Source organism: Gracilinanus agilis, chromosome 3 (assembly GCF_016433145.1).
Source record: "Gracilinanus agilis isolate LMUSP501 chromosome 3, AgileGrace, whole genome shotgun sequence".
Lineage (NCBI taxonomy): Eukaryota > Metazoa > Chordata > Mammalia > Didelphimorphia > Didelphidae > Gracilinanus > Gracilinanus agilis.
The window spans coordinates 421965852-421988654 of NC_058132.1; the positions used below are offsets into that span (position 1 = coordinate 421965852).

The following is a 22803-nucleotide window of genomic DNA, read 5'->3' on the forward strand; positions in this document are numbered from 1 at the left end:
TTCTTCCCCCCTTCCCCCCCTCCCCTCGGGTACCTGGCGAGATCCCAGTCAAGACAGAAAGCTTAGTTTTTTAGCTAGCTTTTTCCCCCTCTAGGGAGGACGAAGCGTGAACGCTTCTAGTAGCGTTTTTGAGCTTGTTTAAAAAAAGGTGGGGGAAAGCAAATTAAAGAACAAAGATGTGTTTCTTCCTTTCGCCTCCATCCTGCCGTCCCCCCAAAATATGAAAAGACAGTCTGGGAGCTATATCCTCAGCTGCACTGCTCTACGCGGCATCCTCTATTACAGGAGGAGGCGCTATTCTCATACTAAAGTTGGCGGGGGGGTAAAGTGGAAATGCTTAGCCGCTGCACACCGACCATGAAGCACGATTGCGCAGGCGCTTTTCAGCGCGAGGAATCCTGGGCAGATTTTCTTGCAGGACCTTCAGGAGTCTTTCGAAGATGACTTTAGTGGAGAGAGAGGGATGCGTTTGGCTACTCGTGCTTAGCTCTGTGTTTCTGTGTAATCTCCTTAAGCTTCTCCTCCCCTCCTTCTCTTCTGTCGTAAGTAGCTGCCCTCCTTTCCCTTTGACGCCGGACTACCGCACCCCCTCACTTTTCAGGTTTCCCGGAGCCGTTGTGGGGCTCTCTCTCTTCTCTCTCCCCCCTCACCCGCCCCATTTAGGCCCGAATCCCCTCAAGATTGCAGCTGCAGTTAGTTAGGCATCCATGATTTCCTCGACCGGCCTCACGTCCTCACGCTCTAGGTCTCCTTAGGAACCGGAGGCTGCGGGAAACTGGTTTTCATTTCGATTAAATGAGCATTTATTAGATCTTTATTATGTGCAAAAAAGACCAAAACAGAACCAAAACGCCCACTACCATTGTTCCCAAGGTGCTTGCTCACTGCTTACTTGCTTACTGAAAGACACATCTTAGGTAAATTAGTGTAATTTGAGGAGAGTACAGTACTTTTGGGAAAGTTAAACCGAGCAAGGAGGTGGCATCCACTGTGGACTTTAGAAGACGGCTGTGGGAGTGAGGAGATGGGGATGGGATGTGGGATGGTAGGGAGTGTCATGAAATTTGAGGAAAGGGCAAAGTCGATGGAATACCAGGTTCTGAGACTATCACCCCTGGTAAGTAGAGAGCATGAATCCAAATAATGTAGAAGAGAAAGGAAAGAGAGAACAAGTATTTACTTAAGTGCCTGTTATGTAACATCTTGAACAAGTAGTTTCTCACCTCTTGATAGGAAGTACACTAGGCACTGTGCTAAGTGCTTTACAGTTATTTGATATTCACAGCATCTCTGGGAGGTAGGTAGTATCATTATTACCATTTTAAAGATGGGGAGACTGGTTAAGTGACTTGTCAAGAATCACAACTAGTAAGTCTCTGAGGCCAGTTTTGAACCCAGATGTTCCTGACTCCAGGCCCAGCAAAAGAATTTTAAAATATTTACTTCAACAGTTGGAACTAAAGTATGAAGGACTTTTAATGTTAGACTAAGGAGTTGGTATTTTATCCTAGAGGCAATACAAAATTACTGACTAAAAAAAACCCAAAAACTTACATTCCATCTTGGAATCAATTCTGTGTATTGGTTCTATGGCAGAAGAGCCATAAGGGCTAGGCAATGGGGGTTAAGTGACTTGCCCAGGGACACACATCTAGGAAGTATCTGAGTCTAAATGTGAACCCTGGACCTCCTGTCTCTAGGCCTGGCACCTAGCTTACCTCTATTGATGTTTTTGAGGAGAGAAATTTAGTTAGACCTCTTGGCTTAGGAAGATTATTTTGGCAGCATTGAAAGATGTTTTGAAGAAAGAAACTCAAATTAAGGAAAAGGGAGACCAGTTGAGAATCTGTTGTCATAAAGTTAAGAGTGCCTGATTAGAGTGCTGACTGTGAAATGGAGAAATGGAGCTGGATGTAAGAAATATGGCAGTATATCGACAATCCTTGACAACTAATTGGATTTTTAGGGGAGAGGAAACAGTTGAGGATAATTCACTGTTAGGATGGTGGTACTCTTAAAAACTGCAAAGTTTGAAGGAGGTACATTTAAGGGGGATGAGTTCCACTTTGAACATGTTGAGAGTCTGCAATGATTTCTGGAACATTAACATGGAGAGATTGGCAGATGACTAGTTTACTAACCTCTTTGGCCTGATATCAGTGGGACAATAAGCTCCTCCTGGACATGAACTTTTTTTTTGTATCCAGAGCTTATTGAATTGAATCTCTGAAACAAGATGGATTATTAAATAAATTTTGTAAATGTCTTTTTTTAACAGCTATTTTGTAAAGTTTTTATTCTCTATATGCCCAACCCTCACACCGGTACTGCTTCCTTATAACAAAGAAAACCATTAGACAAAACTAATTGGTGATAGGGTCCTCTTGAAAGCATGCCCATCTTGAACTAGTAGTTTCTCACCTCTTGTTAGGAAGGTGAAATACCTGGGGTTTTTTTATGACCAAAATGAGTTACTAAAATCACTCAGCATTTGGTTTCTTTTTATTATTCTTTTAATGGTAGGTGAACAAGACAAACATCTACAAAAATTTCTGCTGACATCAGTTCCATAAACTTTCACACATGGCCCAGAACCTGAAGGTGCACATTGCCAATGTGAAAATGAAAAGGAAGTTACCAATAAAATTATAAGAATGATTGAAGTTGTGAAAGATAAACATGCAAATTTTAAAGATTGACTATAGTCATTGATAGTTTCTGATTATTCCTTTGAAGACTATTTGTATCATTGGCCCAGTCTGTGCTTTTTCTAAAGATTTCTCCTTTTTGCAAGAAGCAAAGAATCTTGAGGAGGAGGTTCTTATGTTCATGACAGCTTGGATACCAGGACTGACCATTTCACTTGTGCTTAAGGAATTCAAGTGACTCCATCTTGCCACTTTGATAAAATGTTTTTCTGGTTAGTTTCAAAAATCCTTTACAATGTGACTCCAGCCTGCCTTTTTTGGAATAATACACATTAGCTTTTTTAAATTAATTGTACTCTAGTCAAAATGGCCTACTCACTTTTTGCTACTCTTGGAATGCACTTACTGTCTTGTGCCTGTTAGAATCCCTTGCTTCCTTCAAAATTTACCTCAAGTGCTACCCGCCCAGGGAAATTTATATCTTGTGTTTGTTTTTCTGTATATGTATTGCTCCTTTCTCCAGCCCCTTGCCCTCTCTTCACAGCATATAAACTCATTTAAAATTGAGAATTTTTTATTTTGGTCTTTTTATACCTAACTCCTAGTACAAGAGGGAATGCGCACTAAAAAAATAAAAAAATAAATAAATAAATGTTTAATTTTAATGGGGTTATTGTTAAGGCCCATAAATATTAACTATGATATTAGCAAGTGTTGAACTTTTTCCTAAGCATGGATAAAAGATCGTTGTTTTGTTTTTTTAGAATTAAATATTTCTGTTAGTTGAAACAGGTTTTAATTTTTTAAATTTATTAAAAGTAGCTTTAATTTATACTAAACAGGTGCATTGGAAAATTGGCTAGTGTAGTAGTGCCTTTTTTCTGAACCATGTTTACTACTATATTTGACTGTGAATTAGGTACCTACTAAGTGTGAGGTACTATGCTAAGTTCTGGGGATATTTGTATCCCCAGTTATTTGTAAATGGGGATATTTGTGTAGAAAGGGAGTAAAAACAATCTTTGCTCTCAAGGAGCTCACAGACTAATGAAAGAGACAGTATATAATAATATAGATATATACCTATCTATAATAAATTGGACACACACAGAGAAAGCTATAGCATTAAGGTGAGTCAGGTAGGCTTCTTATAAAATGTAAAGTTTTAGCTAAGGCTTGAAGGAAGCCAGGGCAGGAAGGAGATGGATGAGAATGGAAAGAATTGTAGGCATAGTAGACAGCCAGTTAAACACTCATAGTCAGGAGATGGAACATGTGGTTTGAGGAATGGCAAGGAGGCCAGTGTCATAGGGGAGTAAAGAATAAGAAGTCTAAGAAAGGGCCAGGTTATGAAGTAATAGGGAGGCACTTAGGTTCAGACTTGATGTGATAAGGACCTGTACCAGAGTAATGGCATTGTCAGAGGAGGAAAGGTGGGGTATGTTGTGAAAGTAGATAAGACAGGAATTGGCAACAACTTGGAGAGTCAAGTATGATACCACATATTGTTAATGGGTAACCAGGAGAATTATGATGCCCTACACAGTAAAAGGAAAGTTTAGAAGTGGGGGGAGCTTGGAGGAACAGTTTTGGACATGTTGAAAAGATGTCTACAAGGCATCCAGTTTTAGATAGTGAATTGGTAATGTGAGTGGTAGGAGATGTGAGTGGAGGTAAGGACTAGATAAATCTGAAATCATCTCAGAAATGATATTTGAATGATTGAATCTGCCAGAGCTGTTGAGATCACCAAGAGAAACGATATAGAGGGAGAAGAGAAGGTGGTCGAGGGCAGAACCAGGAGAGAGAAGTGTCACAAAAAGCTGGAGAGAAAAAAAGTATCAAAGAGAAGAGGGCTATCATCAGTATCGTACTACAGAGGTCAAGAAAAATAAGGATTAAAAAAAGGACTTTAGGTTTGGCTGAATCAAGTGATCATTAGTAACTTTGGAAAGAGCAGTTTGGAGAGAATGATGAGGCCAGAAGCAGACTTCAGAGAGTTAAGAGAATGAGAGGAAAAGAAGCAGAGGCACTGATGGTTAATGGCTTTCTAAAGGAATTTAGCTATGAAAGGGAAAAGAGATATAGGATATCAGGGATGGATAGATCAAGAAAGCTATAGGTATGGTTATAGGCAGAGGGAAAAGTTGTATTGTGAATGTAGAGGGCAAGGAGATAGGATTGATGAAGGAGTCAGTGGCAGAAAGTACCTGAGTTATCAGAGATGAGGAGGAAAAAGAAGAGACCTATCTTGGCAAATGACCACAATTTTTTCAGTGAAATATGAGGAAAGATTTTCAGTGGAGAGAATGGGTAGAGGGAGAGCTATGGGAGGTTTGAGGAGGAATGAAAAGGATTGGAAAAGCTCTTTTGGTGAATGGGAAGTAAATCAATTAGGGAGGTGTAAGAGAATTGTCTTATACTATATATATCGAAAGTTCCATTAAGATTATGTAACAAGCTTGTGTGCCTTTGCAGCATTATTTCTTTATTTAGCAGTACATGAATAGAGACAAAAGCAGTGGATAGCAGGAGCAATGCAAGACTGAGACTTGGCAGAGTAAGATCTTCCATTGCCTAAAGGGCAAGAGACTCAAGGGGATAATATAGAGGTGAACAGGTCCACCAGGTGGTCAGAATGAGAAAGGGAGAGACTAGCCAGTATAGGGATGATGATCTAGGAAGGAAGTGAGGGGTGGACGGATTGGAGGTTATGGTGAGGACTAAGAACAGGGTTAAGGTTTGCAAGGCAGTGAGAGAGAGATTGACAATAGATTGTAATCAGATAAGGGATCAGAATTCATGGACATGGGATGGAACACTTGTTGATGATAGCAAGGTCAAAGGATATAACCAACTCCATATGTGGCTGAGGTAGGGTGGAATGAAAGGTGATGGGAAATGAAGAAATTAAGATAGTTGAAGGAGCATTACTTAGTATGTTGAAATGACTAAGAAAATGGAAGGATTGAGAAAGGAAGAGATTTAAGATGATACAAAGTAGTTCAGTTATTGAGCATGTATTGAAAATAGATGGCACACTGGAAAGTCTGGGCTGCTTTGGAGTGGGATGTTGGGTAATAAGTGGATTAAGGGGGTAAGTGGGGAATGTTTGAACAATGATAGCCATATTGTTCATGGAGTTATGAATCTGTTTTTAAAGAAAAATCACTTGAGTTTGATCTACGACTAGGCACAAACTTTAAGAAATTAAAAAATAGGAAGGCCTAGCCTCAGACACTTAACTAACTGTATAACCCTGGGCAAGTCACTTAACTGTATTTACCTCAATTTCCTCATCTATAAAATGAGTTGCAAAAGGAAATGACAAACCACACCAGCATTTTTGCCAAGAAAACTCCAGGTGGGGCCAAGAAGTATCTGACATGACTAAATGACTAAAAAACCAAAATGTTCATGGCATTTTCGTGGTAGTTAAAAACTAGAAATAAAGTGGGTGCCCATCAATTGGGGATTGGCCAAGCAAAGACTGATACGCAAATGCAACATAATTTTATTCTGTTTTAAGATGACAAATTTGAGGAATTTAGAAAAACAAACAGTTGTATGAACTTTGTAGGTTCATAACCCACCTTTGTGGGTAGATAGAACTTGGGGAACAGTATACTTAATGTCTATAACAATGTAAATGAAAATACTGAAAAGCAGCTTTAAACTTCTGATTAATTGTGGTGACTAAAGTAGAAAACAATGAAACAAGCTTCTCATCTTGGTGGTAAGGTATGTGGGACAATTGGTTACAGTGCAGTATATGTACTATAACTTAGGTGCTGTTGATACGTAGGTTTTTGTGAATTTTTTCTTTTGTTAAAAGAGAAAGTTCAAGAGTGGGGGGGTGCAGTATGGGAAAATGAGTGAAATTTTAAAAGAGGCAGCAATATTTATTTTTAAAAAGGCCCCAGAAACAAATATTTCACCAATTTTCTATTTTTCTTCAAAGTTTGGTTGCTCTTCTCTTTGGATTTTTAGTATATTTACATTTTTGAATTCAAAACAAAAAATCACTTCTACTTAATTTTTCTCTGACAATTATGATACAAGTTACTTAAGAAAAAATTGGTTAATAAGAGGATGCAAATAATAATGATTTTTTGATTGAATAGCACTAAATATTTGTTTATTTGTTTTTTTGTCAGATATCCAAGCTGCTACAAAAGGATGTAGACCAAGAGTCCCAGATGAGAGCAGAAATACAAACCATGAAACAAGATCTCTCAGCTATTAGCATGATGGATGAATTTGCCAGATATGCCAGACTTGAACGAAAGATTAATAAAATGACTGATAAGCTTAAAACTCATGGTATATAATGTCTTGTTATTTGCAGCTTGTTTACAAAAAATTTAGCTTGATAACTTTTATGCAGTTTTTCATTTAGTATAAATTTCATGTGAAAATTTCTAGAATGATTATAAATATGTTTTCCTGGATAGTCATTTTTTATACTAGAAATTTTAAAAAGGAAAATAATTCAACTAAAAACAGTAGTCATGATTCTAATGTACTCCTTCTTGCCAAGCACTAAGAGAAATATCCTACGTTATCTTAGAGCTGAGATAGTTTTTTATTTCAGTGTAGAATCAGCTGAATAAAATGACTTCGTCCAGATAGAAAGTCTCGTGATAAATTATTAGGGACTTCTGTACCTTCAGGAAGATACCTGAAGATAAATTTTTACCACCAAAATAGAGGCAGAGGCAATATTGTACAGATTTGCTTAGTTATGAGGTTGAATGAGGTTTTATAATAACTGTTCTTGAGTAAGTTTTCTGTTTTGAGCTTATAACAAACTGCCTTTCTACCTATGGATGAGAAAATAAATTTGGAATAATATCTTCATACATCGAATGAATCTCATTTAGTGTCTGTAGATTAAAGAGAATTTTATGAAGTCTCATTTGATGAAATTTATTGTTAAGGGGGGTGGGGTAAATGATAATTCTGTGTTTAAAATCCTTTATTAAGTTAAAAAACATACAAACAACTTAGGGGGCAGCTAGATGGCTCAGTGGATTGAGAGCCAGGCCTAGAGATGGGAGGTCCTAGTTTCAAATCTGGCCTCAGTTACTTCCTAGCTGGTTGACCATGGGCAAGTCACTTAACCCCATTGCCTATCCTTACCACTTTCTGTCTTAGAACCACAATATTGGTTCTAAGACAGAGCATAAGGGTTTAAAAAAATAGAAAAAAAACCCATTTCTACCTAATTGTCCTCATTCTTTTTCCTCTTCCAGTAAAAGCACGAACAGCCCAATTAGCCAAAATTAAATGGGTCATAAACATCGTTTTCTACATTTTGCAGGTAAGCATTCTTTGGGATTATTTAATTTGTTATCTTTGGAAATGTGCTATTGTTAAATGTGTATGTCAAATCTGTTTATTTCTGTATATATATATGTGTGTTTGTGTATATGTATATGTACACATACAACCTCCCTACCTTACTGTCTCCCAAGATGGAGGGTCAAAATGTAGTACACTCTTTCAAGTAGTGTTGAGGAATATCTAACAGTTATGTGTGGCTTTTGAATTTTTTTTTTTTGCTACCATGCTAGGGATTCTTCTGGCTCATTGCTCTGAAATCCATATGTAGGATGAACTGTATTGTAATGGGAAAAGTTTTGGATCTGGAGTCTTCAGTAGGTTTGAATCCTGGTGCTGTTATTTACTAACTGTATACTTTAGGCAAATCATTTTATGACTCAGGTCTTTATCATTTATTGAGCTAATCTGTCTTTCCATTTAGATGGCAAAATTAAAAACATGGTACAGTGGAAAAACTGTTCAATCTGGACTCAGAACCAGAATTCAAATTCTAGCTCTGCTACTAACTGCTTTTGTGAGTAGTTTAACCTCTCTGGACCGCAGATGACTTACCTATAAAATGAAGAGGTTGAACTAAATGAATTCTAGGGTCTCCTCTAGCACTGAATTTTAAAGTATGATGTAATAAGATATCAGAAAACAGAACTGGTCTCCTTGGCCTCAGGAAAAATGATGTTTATGTTTAAAGCTATTTGGTTATGGTGAAATGAGGATGCTATTGGAGCACTGAAGCTCAGAAATAGAATTTCACAGAATAGTAGAACATGCTTCAGTGACTAGCCAGGGGGATGATTTTCAGACAAATAATGTAGTTAATTTGTGGTATTTTAAAATTTGTAATGCACTTTTTATGTGTTATCTCATTTGATCTTCATCATACTCCTGTGAGGTAGGTGCTATTATTATCATCCACATTTTACAGTTGAGAAAACTGAGGTATAACCAGGTTAAGTTAGGTAACTTACTAGTGTCTGAGGCAGGATTCAAACTCAGATCTTCCTTAACTCTAGGTCTGGTGTTCTATCTACCTGCCCAGAAGGACAGAGAGAAATAGATCAGAGTAGAAATTGCAGAGATCTAAATTTATAGAGAATTCCAGAAGATAGGTGAATCAACCTTGTTCCAGGAACTGTGCTACTGGATACCAGGATCATAAATACAAAAAAAAGAAATAATCCCCTTTGATTACCACAATGTTAATACAATGTGGATTTCAAAATTAATATTCAGTAACTAAATATTATATCTGTATAAAGTTTTATTAATAATAAACTAATAAAGAAAACTAACTAAAAAGGCACTAACTAGCCCGCTCCCAAGAACAAAAGAGGAAGAATGAGTCAGAGCCTCAGAACTTATACAAAAAGTGACCACACAAATGTAGATAAAAAGAAAAGCATTCTAGGTAATACAGAAAGGAAGTTTGGGTAATGTAGTTTTAGGGATTCAAGATATTTCTAACTATACATTTCCCCATTGTGATCCTTTGGGAGACCAGTCTCCCCAGTGGATCATTTAAACATAACTAACTTATAACTTTAACTGGAGGTAGATACAATATTACAGTTTCTGAAGGGAAATTACAACGATTTGGGGATAAAAGGGAAATAAAAGAGCAAAAGAACAAAACCAATGATTGCTACGTTGACCAAAAAAAAAAATTGGGGGGCAATCCCCTTTGGCATAAAAGTATAGATTCAAAACAAATGCATTCAACCCTCCAAAGTTCAATTCACATCCCAAAGTTCAATGTGGATCCTCTGGTGCAGTGTATGGTCTCTGCAGGCATCTTCATGGCACCTTCTCCAAACAGGTTCATCTTCTAGGTTCTAGGAGATAGCATATTTCTTATCCTAAAATTTCCTAAATTCAAATCAAAGTTCACAACAATAACATAGTCCACCCTGAGGAAAATAAATAACAAACAGGGATCACTCAGGGATGCATGGCTGAGTTATAAGGTATAAAATATTAAAGTCTTATGTCTAAAAAAATCTAAGTAAAGGAAAAACAAAACTATAGCAGGTCCTTGAATCAGGGCCCAATTAAAGTGATTGAATCAATAGCCAGGACTACAGAAAGTTTGCCATACTATGAAAGACAGAAAAAGGATTAGATTATAGGAGCAAGAATAGCAGCCAAAGTGAGACACTTGATGGGGGTATTATAGGCAATTTATAAGATAGAAGGGGTCAGGGAAGTCTGGCCTCTGACATATATCAGAACAGCTGTAACCTCGAACCCCAAACAATCCTTTTGTCTTGCCTCAAAATTACATTACTGGGATTGGTTGGCTTCTGATCTTGTGCTTGATAGGCACTATGCAGGTTGGCTTTGTGTTTCTTTAACATTACGCAGTGGCTCTTTTGATATTTTCTTCTTCTGGAATCAGACAGAATCATTAGCAAAGTCCCATAATTTTTAAACAATCAGTGGCATTATTTCTATAATATAAAGATTTTTGGATATGCATTAATATTAGAACAAATGTATTTTAAACTTATAGTAGTACAAAATTAAAAAAAGATTAATATTGATTATATGTATTTCAAAGCACTCAAATACTATATTGAAAAAGAATAATAAAAATGTTTTAAAATTCAAAAATATATAGTTTATAATCAGTAACACACTGTGTCAGCCAAGGAGAGGTTGAATACAAAGGTTCCTCATCAAAAAAATGAGATCCATTTCCTTTTTAAACTTGGCCATGATCTACTTTGTGAGTGAAAATGATTTTTACAAAATAGTAGATATATAAAGACAAAACAGTAGATAATACACATTCAAATTAAGTACCAAATAACCAAAATTCACGATAGCCTAGTTATTGACGATAGTAAACAAACCCATTGTTATAGAGGATTCAAATGAGTTTATATATATAGCCATTTGCTATGTGATATTTAAAAAAAACAACCTATGAACTGATGTATACTTGTCACAAATTCTACAGATGTAGGAAATATTTCAACCTTTATAACTGCTGATGAAAACCTATTTGGGTTTAAAACATCATCAAGAAATTCTGGTGGAAGAGTAGAATAAGCTGAAGAGTTAAAATTATTAAATCATCCAGAAGTCACTTGCAACCTGGGGTATGCTCCCTCTTGGGAGCCTTCTAGGAAATGCCCTAGGAAAACCTTCCCAGCTCCTCTGATATGAGACTGTTAAGTCTCATCCATTTAATTTTATAAATGTGGAAGTGGGGATATATATAATAATGTTATTGCACTTCACTTCAGCTACAAAATGGACCCTTTAAAAAAAATTGAGATATTTAGCTCATTAAATTCTCCAAAGGTTGTATAAGCAACATGTGACCTCGATAGTTGAGATGGCAAATCCAGGATACATAAGACTTATGGGCTTTTTACAGTGATATGTTGTTCAATATGTTCATAGGGAAATGTTACAGATGAATCATATAACAGAATAGATATTAACTAGATTAATACAGATAAACTTTTAAAAATTTAAACCTTAAAGAAATAAGCAAATACAGTAATATAAGCAAATAACAAGGTACAAACAGTGCAGTCAAAAATCTTTTTTACCAATTCCAGTAGACTTGTTCACTATCTTGAGGGGAGAAACACATTAATAAACTTCCAGCTCTCTTTTAAAGTTCTTTCCCCCATATAAGTCAACCATTCAGATTTCGTTTGTCAGAGCTCTGAATTTCATCATAGCAAGGGAGAATTCTGCACTGAACATAGTATAGATGACCTCTATATGGGATGGGGTACAGAGACTGGGCAGGCCAAAATGCCAAAAGGGTGTGAGGAGATGAATTTCTCCCCTGAATCTTAAGATTAGCCAAGCTCTTAACTGCAAGGTATTCAATCAGCACAAAAACTCCCAGGAAAAGAATTAAGCAGATCCAAACTGCACTAGTGAGCTCAAGGAATTCAAACTACAGAGATTCAGGTATGCTTTGCAATAGCATTATTCTTAAAAAAACAAACAAACAAAAAAAACCCCACAAACCACAGAATGAAAGTTTGTTTACAGAATAAATGCAAAAAGGCAAAATCTTGCTGGAGAACAATAGGGTATTTGCATATGAGACAACTGGCTACTCCTAGTGTTTTGAATCAGGAGAGAGAAGGGAAAAGCAGCTTATTCCTAAAACTTTGACTTCAAATCTATTGATTTTAGGCTTTCCTTGCCCTCAAAAAAAAAAAAAACTGCAGAGGAGTCCCTTTTTTTTTTTTTTTTTTTTTTAAACCCTTACCTTCCGTCTTGGAGTCATTACTGTGTATTGACTCTAAGGCAGAAGAGGAGTAAGGGTAGGCAATGGGGGTCAAGTGACTTGCCCAGGGTCACACAGCTGGGAAGTGTCTGAGGCCAGATTTGAACCTAGGACCTCCTGTCTCTAGGCCTGGCTCTCAATCCACTGAGCTACCCAGCTGCCCCAGGAGTCCCCTTTCTGTGAAAAAATCCTAAGATACAACTCTCAGCCAGGATCCCAGGGTCAGTTTAAGACTTCAGCTTAAAAAATGGCTAGCACAGGCTGGAAAACCCATTTGAAGTGGGGGAAGGGATTGGGTGGAAAGATTTTTATACATCACCTTTTTGGAAAAAAAAAAAAAAAAAGCAGCTCAGAATGGCAAGTTCTCCTGGCCGGTCTAGGATTGGCAAGCTAGGGTCTAGGGTTCACAAGCAGAGGCTGCAGGCTAGGCGAGGAGTGGGGAGGAACCCTGGCTTAAGTGGATGGACTTGAGAAGTGGCTGAGGGAGCCCGGTGGGGCTGGTGGAGAGCAAGTGGGCGTGGCTGGAAAAAAAACTTACTAACTTAACTGAAAATCTCTCTTAAAAATATTTGAGAATTCTAGCCCATCGTGGTTAGGCATAATGTGGATTTTAAAATTAATATCCAATAATGAAATATCATATTTTTATAAAGTTTTATTAATAATAAACTAACAAAAAAAACCCTAAAACTAAAAAGGTACTAACCAGCCTGCTCCCAAGAACAAAAGAGGAAGAATGAGGCAGAGCCTCAGAACTTATAACAAAAGGAAAACATAGACAAAAGGAAAAGCATTCTAGGTAATACAGAAAGGAAGTTTGAGTAAGGTAGTTTTAGGGATTCAGGATATTTCTAACTATATATACAGCAAGATGGCCTAAATAGCTGAAGAATCTTTGTGGTGCATGTGAGGAAGTACATTCCTTGTTCAGGAGGGTCAGTGACCACATCAGGGTTAACAGAGTCCAGGAAAATTGTTTAATAGAAGTACAACTTGCTTTGTAGATAGTTCCTTACCCTCTGATAAGTCTGTGCAAGAGGTTTTGGTAGAGTGACAATTTTACTCTTCCTGGTGAGTGCCAACACCATTGTATTTTCTCTTGGGCTAGAAGTCTTTGGAATTTCATCTGATATATATCCTAGACAGAAATGAGTTGGGGGAAGAATATGAGCCATATATACCCTACAAACTATTCTAGCTATGTCATTCTGTGACTAAACAAGTGAAACATCTATTGCCACTTGACTGAAACTGCTTTCTGCAAGATTACTGATAATTTCTTCTTAAAAAAACCAAAAACATATTAGCCAACAAGCAAAAAACTCTTACCTTCTGGCTTAGTATCACTTCTAAGACAGAAAAACAACAAGGGCTAGGCAATTGAGATTAAGTGATTTGCCCAGGTTTCTGATGATTTCTTATTTTTGATCCTTGACTTCCCTGCAGACTGCATCCTTGACTTTTGACATTGCTGTCCCCCTTCTCCTTGATTATCTCCCCTCCCTTAGCTTTTGTGATACATCATCTTTGGTTCTTCTACTTGTCTGACCACTCTTTTGCTGTATCATCATTTTGTTCCACCCATTTCCTTTTCTAGGACTTTGTCCTAAGGCCTTCTTTTTTTACACACATTCTCCTGATGATCTCATTAGTTCCTTTGGGTTTAATTTGTTATAAGCAAATAACTTCCAAGTCTTTACATATATAGCCCTAATTTCTCTTCTTTGTTCTAGTCCCATATTAGCAACCACTCATGGGACATATTTAATGTAATATGCTACCTTTTCTTCCCATTGCCTCCCACCCCCCTTCCATCATCACACCCACCCCCCTATCTCCTTGAAACCACTCCTTTTTGTAGTATATTCCAAAGGTTATTGTAGTATATTCCAAAGGTTATTGTACAGTTAAATCTTAGTAACTTAAAATACCTTTGGGACATCCTATATTAATGGCACCAATAACTTTCCAGATTCTTAGCTTCTCAACCTTAGTGTCATTCTTGACAAAACCTCATTCTTTATATTCATTCATATGCAATTCTTGTAGATTCTCTTTCCATGGTGCATCTTGTTTTTATTTCTTTTCTCTCCAGTCGTATATCTACCACCCTAATTCAATATCTCCATCACTTCTTTCCTATACTACTATACTAATTTCCTAATTAGTATCCCTGTCTCAGGCTTTCCCATCAGTTCTGGCCTCCATTCATCTGCTACTAATCCTTCTAAATCATTGTTTTGTTGTTACTGACCTGTTCAAGAATCTTTAATGGATCACTATTATCTCAAAAATATAATGTAAAATATAATGAACTCCTAACTTAAAACTTTTCATACTCTGATTCCAGTTTATCTTTCTAGAAGTATTTCATATTTCTTTTCTTTATATATTGTACATTTTAGCTCTATTGATGTATTTGCTCTTTAAACTTGGCACTCTGTCTTTGTGCTGGCAGATTCCTTCATGGACAGGAACTTGGTATGTACTTTTTCTTCACTTCTACCTCTTAGAAGCCTTAGTTTCCTTTGAGGCTTATCCTCAGGTGTCACTTCTTACTCGAAATCTTAGCTGACAGTCTTTTAAGGGCAGAACCAAGATGGCAGAGTAGAGAAAGCTCAACCGAGCCTTCCCAGAATTTCCCTCCAAAGAACATTAAAATAACACCTCAAAACATATTATGGAGTGGTAGAGCCAAGAAAAGGTCAGAGTGAAATGTGTTTCTAGCCCACAACAATTTGGGAGTTGAGAAAGAGAGACCAGTGACATAGGGATGGAGGCTGGCCCAGAGCCTATGTAGATGAAATACCAGTGGTGGAATTATATGGTGGTACTGGAGGTAGCTGCAGTTTGGGGACTTTCTAAGCCAGAGATGGTAAGAGGACTTAGCAGCTAGAAAGAGACTATAGGAGACCCTTTTGCTAACATTGGGCATAGGACCAAGATGCTATTGGGCAACTCTTTTTAAGGGCAGGGAATTGTACTTTTGATCAAGAGGGAGTGGAAGCCCTAAAGAGAGCAGCATCATTTCTGGGCCCAGGGACCCTTCCTAGGTACAGACCAGAGTGCAGACCAAGAGAGCAGTGACCACATTTCTCCCCAGAGCATACCACCTTAGAAGAAGTGAAAATTTAAATCCCTAGAACTAGCTCTGAAAATAGCAGAACAAAAAGTTTGAAGCTTCAAACACTGCCTCTCTTCTCTCCCCAATGAGAACAGAGCCCAATATTAACATAAAGACATAAATCAAGAAATAAGGTGGAAAAATGAGCAAAAAATGAAAAAAGGATCTGATGATAAAAAGTTACAATGGTGCCAGGGAAGATCAAGACATTAATTCAGAAGACAGTGAAGTCAAAATAGCTACGAGCAAAGCCTCAAAGAAAAATATAAATTGGATACAAGCCCAATAAGAATTCCTGAAAGAGCTAAAAAAGTTTTTTTTAATTGAATTTTCTTTTTTTCAACTACATGTAGATACAATTTTTGACAATTGTTTTCTGACATTTTGTGATTCAGATTCTCCCTGCCTTCCCTGGAGTAAGTAGTCTGATATAGGTTATATCAGTGTTTTCATGCAATATTATATTTTTCCATATTTCTCACATCATGACTGAAGACACATATCACACAGATAATTAAAAAAAACTCATGAAGGAAATAAAATGAAGGGATGTTATGCTTCACTATGTAATCAGATTCCAACAATTCCTTCTTTAGCTATGGATAGCTTTTTTTTTTTTAAACATGGCTTTTTTTTTTAATCATGAGTCTCATGGGGTTATCTTGGATTCTTATTTTGCTGATATATATATATATACATATATATATATACACACACATATAGAAATACTGTATGATGAGCAACTGTGAAGGACTGTGAAGGACTGAACTATTAGTTTCTATATGTATACACACACACACACACACACACACACACACACACACACACACACACACACAAGTGCTTTTGCTCATTTCACTTTCCATTATTTCTTATAAGTCTTTTCAGGTTTTTCTGAACTCATCCTGTTCATCACTTCTTATGTTGCAAAAGTATCACTCTATTACAATGACAAACATTTGTTCAGTCATTCCCCAATTGATGGATACCTCAGTTTCCAATTCTTTGCCACTATAAAAAGAACCGCTAAAATATTTTTGCACAAGTAGGTCCTTTCCCTTTATTTCTGATCTCTTTGGGATTCAGGCCCAGTAGTAGGGGTATTGCTGGGTCAAAGGGTATGCATAGTTTTATGGCCCCTTGAGCATGGTTCCCTCTTACTCTCTAGAATAGTTGTATAAGTTCACAGTTCTGCTAATGGTGCAGTTGTGTCCCAATTTTCCTATGTCCCATCCAGTATTTATCATTTTCTTTTTTGGTCATATTAGTGGCTCTGATAGGTGTGAGGTGGTATCTCAGAATTGTTTTAATTTGCATTTCTCTGATCAATAGCAATTTGGAGCATTTCCTCATATGACTATAGGTAGTTTTATTTCTTCATCTATGAACTGCTTGTTTGTATCCTTTGACTTGTTATAAATTTATTATTATAATTTTGGCATAGTTTTCTATTTATTTGAGAAATGAAGCCGTCATTTTCTGTCAGCCAAGTACTAAGGAGCTCCTTTTTGTGATTGCTTTTTTTCTCAGTAAACAGGAATTTATGGGTACATCCTGGGCCTTAACCAGTCAAATTTTGAGGAAAAGCTAGCCTAACCAGCATAGAGGAAGAGGCTGAGATATTATTTTTCTTTTCTCCCAACCCTGAAATAACTAAAAGTAGGTAGTAGATAGTTCTTCCTACAATTTACCATTGAGATTTCTAGTTCCTTGTTCAGTGAATAAAGAAATTTCTTTTTGTGACTACTTCTAAAGCAATTCATACAAGCAGGTTCTGCATCGATGTTTGTTTTAAAATTTTTTAGTACCTCTTTAGTTCTACTGACTGCATTGATTCCATAACAAAGCAATTATTTTTAAAATTGTTAATATTACTTACAGTAAGAATTATTGATTTTCTTCACATTTGGTTTCCATTTCACAAGAAATGTAAAATGCAACTAAAACAGCATAATATAGTGGATACCTCTTTGACAGAGTAGAACATTGGACCAAGTAGGATAAGATGAAATTTAGAGGGTTTATAAAGTTCATGTCAACCAAGTTTCTGTTCTATAGATCAGAGAGTTGGGCTATTAAATGTAAGGATACTTAAATGTAAGGGAAATGTAAGATACTTGATCTTGGCAATTTAGCACATTTAATGAAGTCAAATTAGACTTCAGATTGTTACTCTTAGTAGATAATTATGTGAGGAGAGTTTGGGGGAGAGATTTTTGACTTTGTTTCCTTCACCAGTTCAAAGAGTATATTCTGTCTAAATTTGAGAGGAAAAAAGTCATTTGCCAAAGAAAAATTGATAGAGATTAATCACAAAAAGTTTAACAAGAGGCATTAGTTGTTTTGGGCTCCATATAAGTTATAGGTCGTAATCTCTGGCATGTGATATAGTAATGTAGTAAAGTAAGTTTCATGGAGGAGTATATGACTTATGTGTATAGTTGATTTTTCTGTCTGTTTATAATCATAATAAGCTTATATTAATAAAACCTGTTTGTGAATCCTAAATTAATGATGTATTTTACTTATCAGAATGTTTTTTCTAGGCTTTATTGATGATTTCACTTATTTGGAAGTATTATTCTGATCCTGTGACTGTGCTGCCAAGTAAATGGATAGCTCCATTAGAACGCTTAGTGGCATTTCCTACTGGAGTGGCAGGTAAGACCCTTTGACAAATAGTCTAATATTGGATAAGAAATAAAGGAGTTCATCAGTGGAATAGATTAGGCACACAATATGTATAAATAAATAACAACAGTAATGTAGTGTTTCATAAACCCTAAGGGCTAAAATTCACTTTAACAAAAACTACTAGGAAAACTAGAAAATAGTTTAGGAGAAACTAGGTGTAGATCAACATTTCACACTATATTTGAAGAAAAGATCAAAATCACTGCATGACTTTGAGAATGGATAATAAAAGCAAATTAGGGGAAGAGGGAAAAAATTTCTTGTCATGTCAATAAGTAAGGGAAGAGTTGGTAACCAAATAAAAGATAGAGAGGATTACAGGAAGTAAAATGGATCATTTTGATTACCTTAAATAAAAAAAGGTTTGCATAAACAAAAAACAATGTAGCCAAAATTATAAGGAAACTGGGAAAATATTTTATAGGAAATTTCTCCAAATATAGGTCTCATTTCTCATATATTCATAGGGATTTGAGTCAAATTTATAAAAATAAGAGCCATTCCCCAATTAATAAATGGTCAAAGGATGTGAACAGGAAGTTTTCAGAATAAATCAAAGTTAATATAGAAAAAAAATAGAAATCACTGATAATTAGAGAAGTACAAATTAAAATAACTGAAGTACCACCTTATACCCATCAGATTGGCTAATGGACATTCAAGGAAAATGATAAATACTGGTAGGGATATGGGAAAATAGGTCAATTGAAATACTTTTGGTGGAACTGTGAATTAGTTTAATCATTCTGTAAAGCAATTTGGAACCAGTGCAATGATTCCTGACAATTCCAAATGAACTCAGTGCAGATTGAAGCATATTTTCTTTTATTTTTCTTGCTTTTTTTTCTTTCTTGGAATGGCTAATTAGAAATGTGGAATGACTAACTCAGATTAGCTAATGCAATACAAATATGCAGAAACAAGTTTTGAAGGGTTGTTTTTTTTTACAATATTTATTTAGGAATGCAGACATTTAATTTTATAAAAACAAATAATTCAAGGATACTAAACTATATTCTTTCCATGAAAACTTGGTCTGTTCTAAGTCAGTTGCAAACATAGTAGTGATATGTACAAAATTATCATCATATTATACGTAGATTTTTTTTTTAATCATTTTTCAGGTGGTGTTGGAATTACTTGTTGGCTTGTCGTCTGCAACAAAGTTGTGGCTATCATGCTTCACCCTTTTAGCTGAAAAGAAAAAAGAATAAACTCCAGGACTTTAAATCACTTTTCCAGTATTAGAATTTAAAATGTTTTAAATTATTTCCTTTAAAACATAGCCTTTTCTGGAATTTAGGTGTACCATGGCTAAGAAAAAATTGTTTATAACTGTTGTAATTGAACCAAAAAAGTCTTTTTCTGAATATTCATACACATCAGTAAGTACAGTATTAGTTTGTTTTGCTTAATAAGAAATATACAAGGTCATGGTGGCATTTACGAGATATTTAATGTGATTTAGAAGTGATTTTTTATTTGCTACTACTGTCAGAAAACTAGATGCTTTTAAATAGCCATAAAAGCACTATAAAGTATTATTTTAAATTTTCATTTGGCAATAAAGCAGATAAATCTTAGTAATACCAGTACTAAAACATGAAATTTATTTTTTTAATCTGGTCCTACAAAATGTATTCATTAATGTCAAAAGCAATTCTTATTACTGACAGAACTCCACTTTCTATTGTGGCAGTCATTAGTGTTAAATCTTTGCTTATCTGTCTTTTCTCGAAGATGTAAACACAGTAGATTAACTGTAACTCTAGCCCACTGTTAAAAACTATTAGGTTTTTTCATTTTTATAAATGTTTGCCATTTGTTGTTTTGTGCATGAATTACTTTTGTATGTGAAACCTTTTTGAAATTTATCTAAATAATTACATTTAGTCTGAATTTAATATTTATGCTCATGAAATAGCCTTGTTCTATTAAAAAAATTTAATTGAGATCTGATTAAATTATTATTCCAGTTTCCATTTAGACTTTTTCTACAGAATAACATTGTTAAGCCTGTATTATTGGCTTATTAGTAACTGAAAAGCTTCTTTTAAAGGTTTATAGTAGTTTTTACTTAACCAATATTTGTCTATTATGTTAAATCACTATAGGAGTTAATCCAGGTTGATCTAATTAACCCTTAGCCAAGGAAAATTTGGCCTTAAGGCTGGAGACTCAGAGGGCCAGAGGGCCCCAGAGGTGAATGAAGCAAAAGCTTCAGTCACAACGTCTCTATTAAAAGGGAAGTTCCTGGGGGCAGCTGGGTAGCTCAGTGGATTGAGAGCCAGGCCTAGAGATAGGAGGTCCTAGGTTGAAATCCGGCCTCAGACATGTCCCAGCTGTGTGACCCTGGGCAAGTCTGACCCCCATTGCCTACCCTTACCACTCTTCCACCTATAAGTCAATACACAGAAGTTAAGGGTTTAAAATTTAAAAAAAAAAAAACAAAACAAAGAAAACAAAAAAAAAAAAAACAAAAGGGAAGTTCCTTAAATAAAGTTCAGGAAGATTCAGTCTTTACACTCACCACTTGGAATTCCAAAGGAAGATTTAAGAACAGTCTTACCAAGGTCTCAGGGTCCCAGCCAACACTCCTCCACAAACCAGAAGAACCCTGACTCACTCAACTCTCTCTTTTTAAAGGGGTCACTTATGCGTCACTTCCTGTGCCTTCCTCCTAGTTTGCATGTCCAATCACAACAGATGCTTCTCTTAGGACTGCCCAGGAGGCAGTCAGTAATTTCTGATTTGTTACTCACTCTAGCACACATGGGTTACAGACCTCCCAAAAATGGAGATGTTTTCACCTTTGGTGATTAAATCTAAAGATGGGCAGTGTAGATTTAATCTAATTATCACCGTATATATCTTGTCTTTATGTGAGATCATATCATTTATGGAGTACTTTTTTTACAGTAACCCTGTGATATAGTGCAAATATTATTGTCCTCATTTTGCAAATAAGAAAAATAAGACAGAGAGATGAAAACTTGTTAATAAATGTTGGAGTTGGGACCTGAAACTAGTTGTTCTGAGCACTAAGCTTAGCTTATTTTACAAAACTAAAGTACTCTTAGTTTTGGATTGTGAGTCAATAAGATTTTATTGTTACCACATTCCAGGGACTGCATTAAGTGCTGAGGATACAAAGGAAAGCAAAAACACTCAGGGTATTTTAGGACTTCATATTCTAATGGAGGAGACTACATGAAAATAATTAAGTATATATAAGATATATACAGGAACGTAATTTGGGAGAGGAAAATACTAACATCTGAGTTGACCAGGAAAGGTGTCCCACCTAAGGTGGGATTTGGTCTGAGTTGTGATAGAAACCAGGACAACCAAGAGTAGGAGGAGAAGGTACAGGCATCCCAGATATGAAAGACAGGCAGTGCAAAGACTTGGAGGTAGGAGATAATTGTCTTTTTCAGTGAACTACAGGTCCTAGTATATAAAGATGGATTGTAGAGTGTGTGATGGGGAAGAAAGTATAAGAAGGCTGGAAATGCCTGGTTATAAGGAGCTTTCGATGTTAAATGGAGTTTATATTTGATCTTGGAAGAATAGAAAGCCACTGGAACTCATTGATTGGTAAGGAAAGGATGAGGGACGGAGGGTTGGGGAAGTTCCATGACATGTTCAGACCTGTGCTTTAGGAAAATCACTTTTGCAGCCAAAGGGAGATTAGATTGTAGCAGAGAGAGACTTGAGGCAGAAAGAGCAATTAGACAATTATTGTGATAGTCTAGTCGAGAGCTGGTGAAGTCCCGAAATATGGTGGTAGCTGTATGAATGGAGACAAGGGGCCATATAGGAGAGAGATGAATGTAGGAATAAAATTTGGCAGTAAGTTGGATACATGAGGTTAGTAAGGGTGAGGAGTCAAGGGTAACACTGAGGTTGCAAGCCCCACTAGACTGGGAGAAGTATATGGAAGGTGGGAGGATTTTGGAGGAAAGACAATGAGTATGTTCTTTTTTGTATGTATCATGTTTGAGATGTCTAGGGGATATCCAGTTTGAGATATATGCAAATGCAGTTGATGCATTGTTTTCTCCTCAGTAACATAGCAAATGTTACTTTAACATCAGTTGATGAAATTCTCAGTTAAAGGAGCAAATGTATGATAAATATCATAGATATCTACTATTAACAATAATGTTTTTGTCTAGGCAAAGACCTGATTAGATGTGATTTACTACTAGGCCCCAACCCAAGTAAGTGTGAATAGTTATTTAATTTGTATAAATTGGGGAAAATGATTTTTTTGTATTTCTCTCAAATTCAAAGGTTGAATATAAAGGTTGAGAATTTAAACCTGGACTGGAATTCAGGAGAGAGATGAGGGCTGACTATTTAGATTTGGGAATCATCTACATAGAGATTTGAACCTATGGCAGCTCTCACCAAGTAAAATACTTTTGAGAGAAAAGAGAAGAAGGACTAGGACAGAGCTAGAGGGAAAGGCAGAACTTTGTTGGCTAGTGGACATAACATTTTTGATGAAATGGCAAAGGTTCTCCAAAAGGAGCAGTTAAACAGAAGAAACAGGAGAGAGCAGTGTCACAAAAACTTAGAAAGGAAAAGTCTAAAGGATTCAGTGACTAGTGTCACGTGTTGAAAAGAAGTTAAAGAGGATTAGTATTAAGAAAAGTCCGTTAGTTGTACCTCATTATGGCATCATCATGACTTTTCCTTCCACTGGTACAGATTCAATCAAGTACTTATAA

At 36.2% G+C, this 22803-nt stretch overlaps 1 protein-coding gene across 2 annotated transcripts; it reads left to right on the forward strand.

The window, feature by feature from the left end:
* The first annotated feature begins 430 nt into the window (after window positions 1-430).
* Window positions 431-20026, forward strand: LOC123242506 (guided entry of tail-anchored proteins factor 1-like). 2 transcript variants are annotated; one of them, XM_044670307.1, is made up of 5 exons: window positions 431-542; window positions 6806-6971; window positions 7904-7971; window positions 17920-18034; window positions 19192-20026. In XM_044670307.1, exons 1-5 carry the CDS (start codon window positions 441-443, stop codon window positions 19263-19265), a joined length of 525 nt encoding a protein of 174 aa, XP_044526242.1. In that variant the 5' UTR covers window positions 431-440; the 3' UTR covers window positions 19266-20026. The 2 variants fall into 2 exon arrangements, with proteins under 2 accessions (XP_044526242.1, XP_044526243.1); XM_044670308.1 differs by lacking the exon at window positions 431-542 and adding an exon at window positions 884-1117.
* Window positions 20027-22803: the final 2777 nt, after the last annotated feature.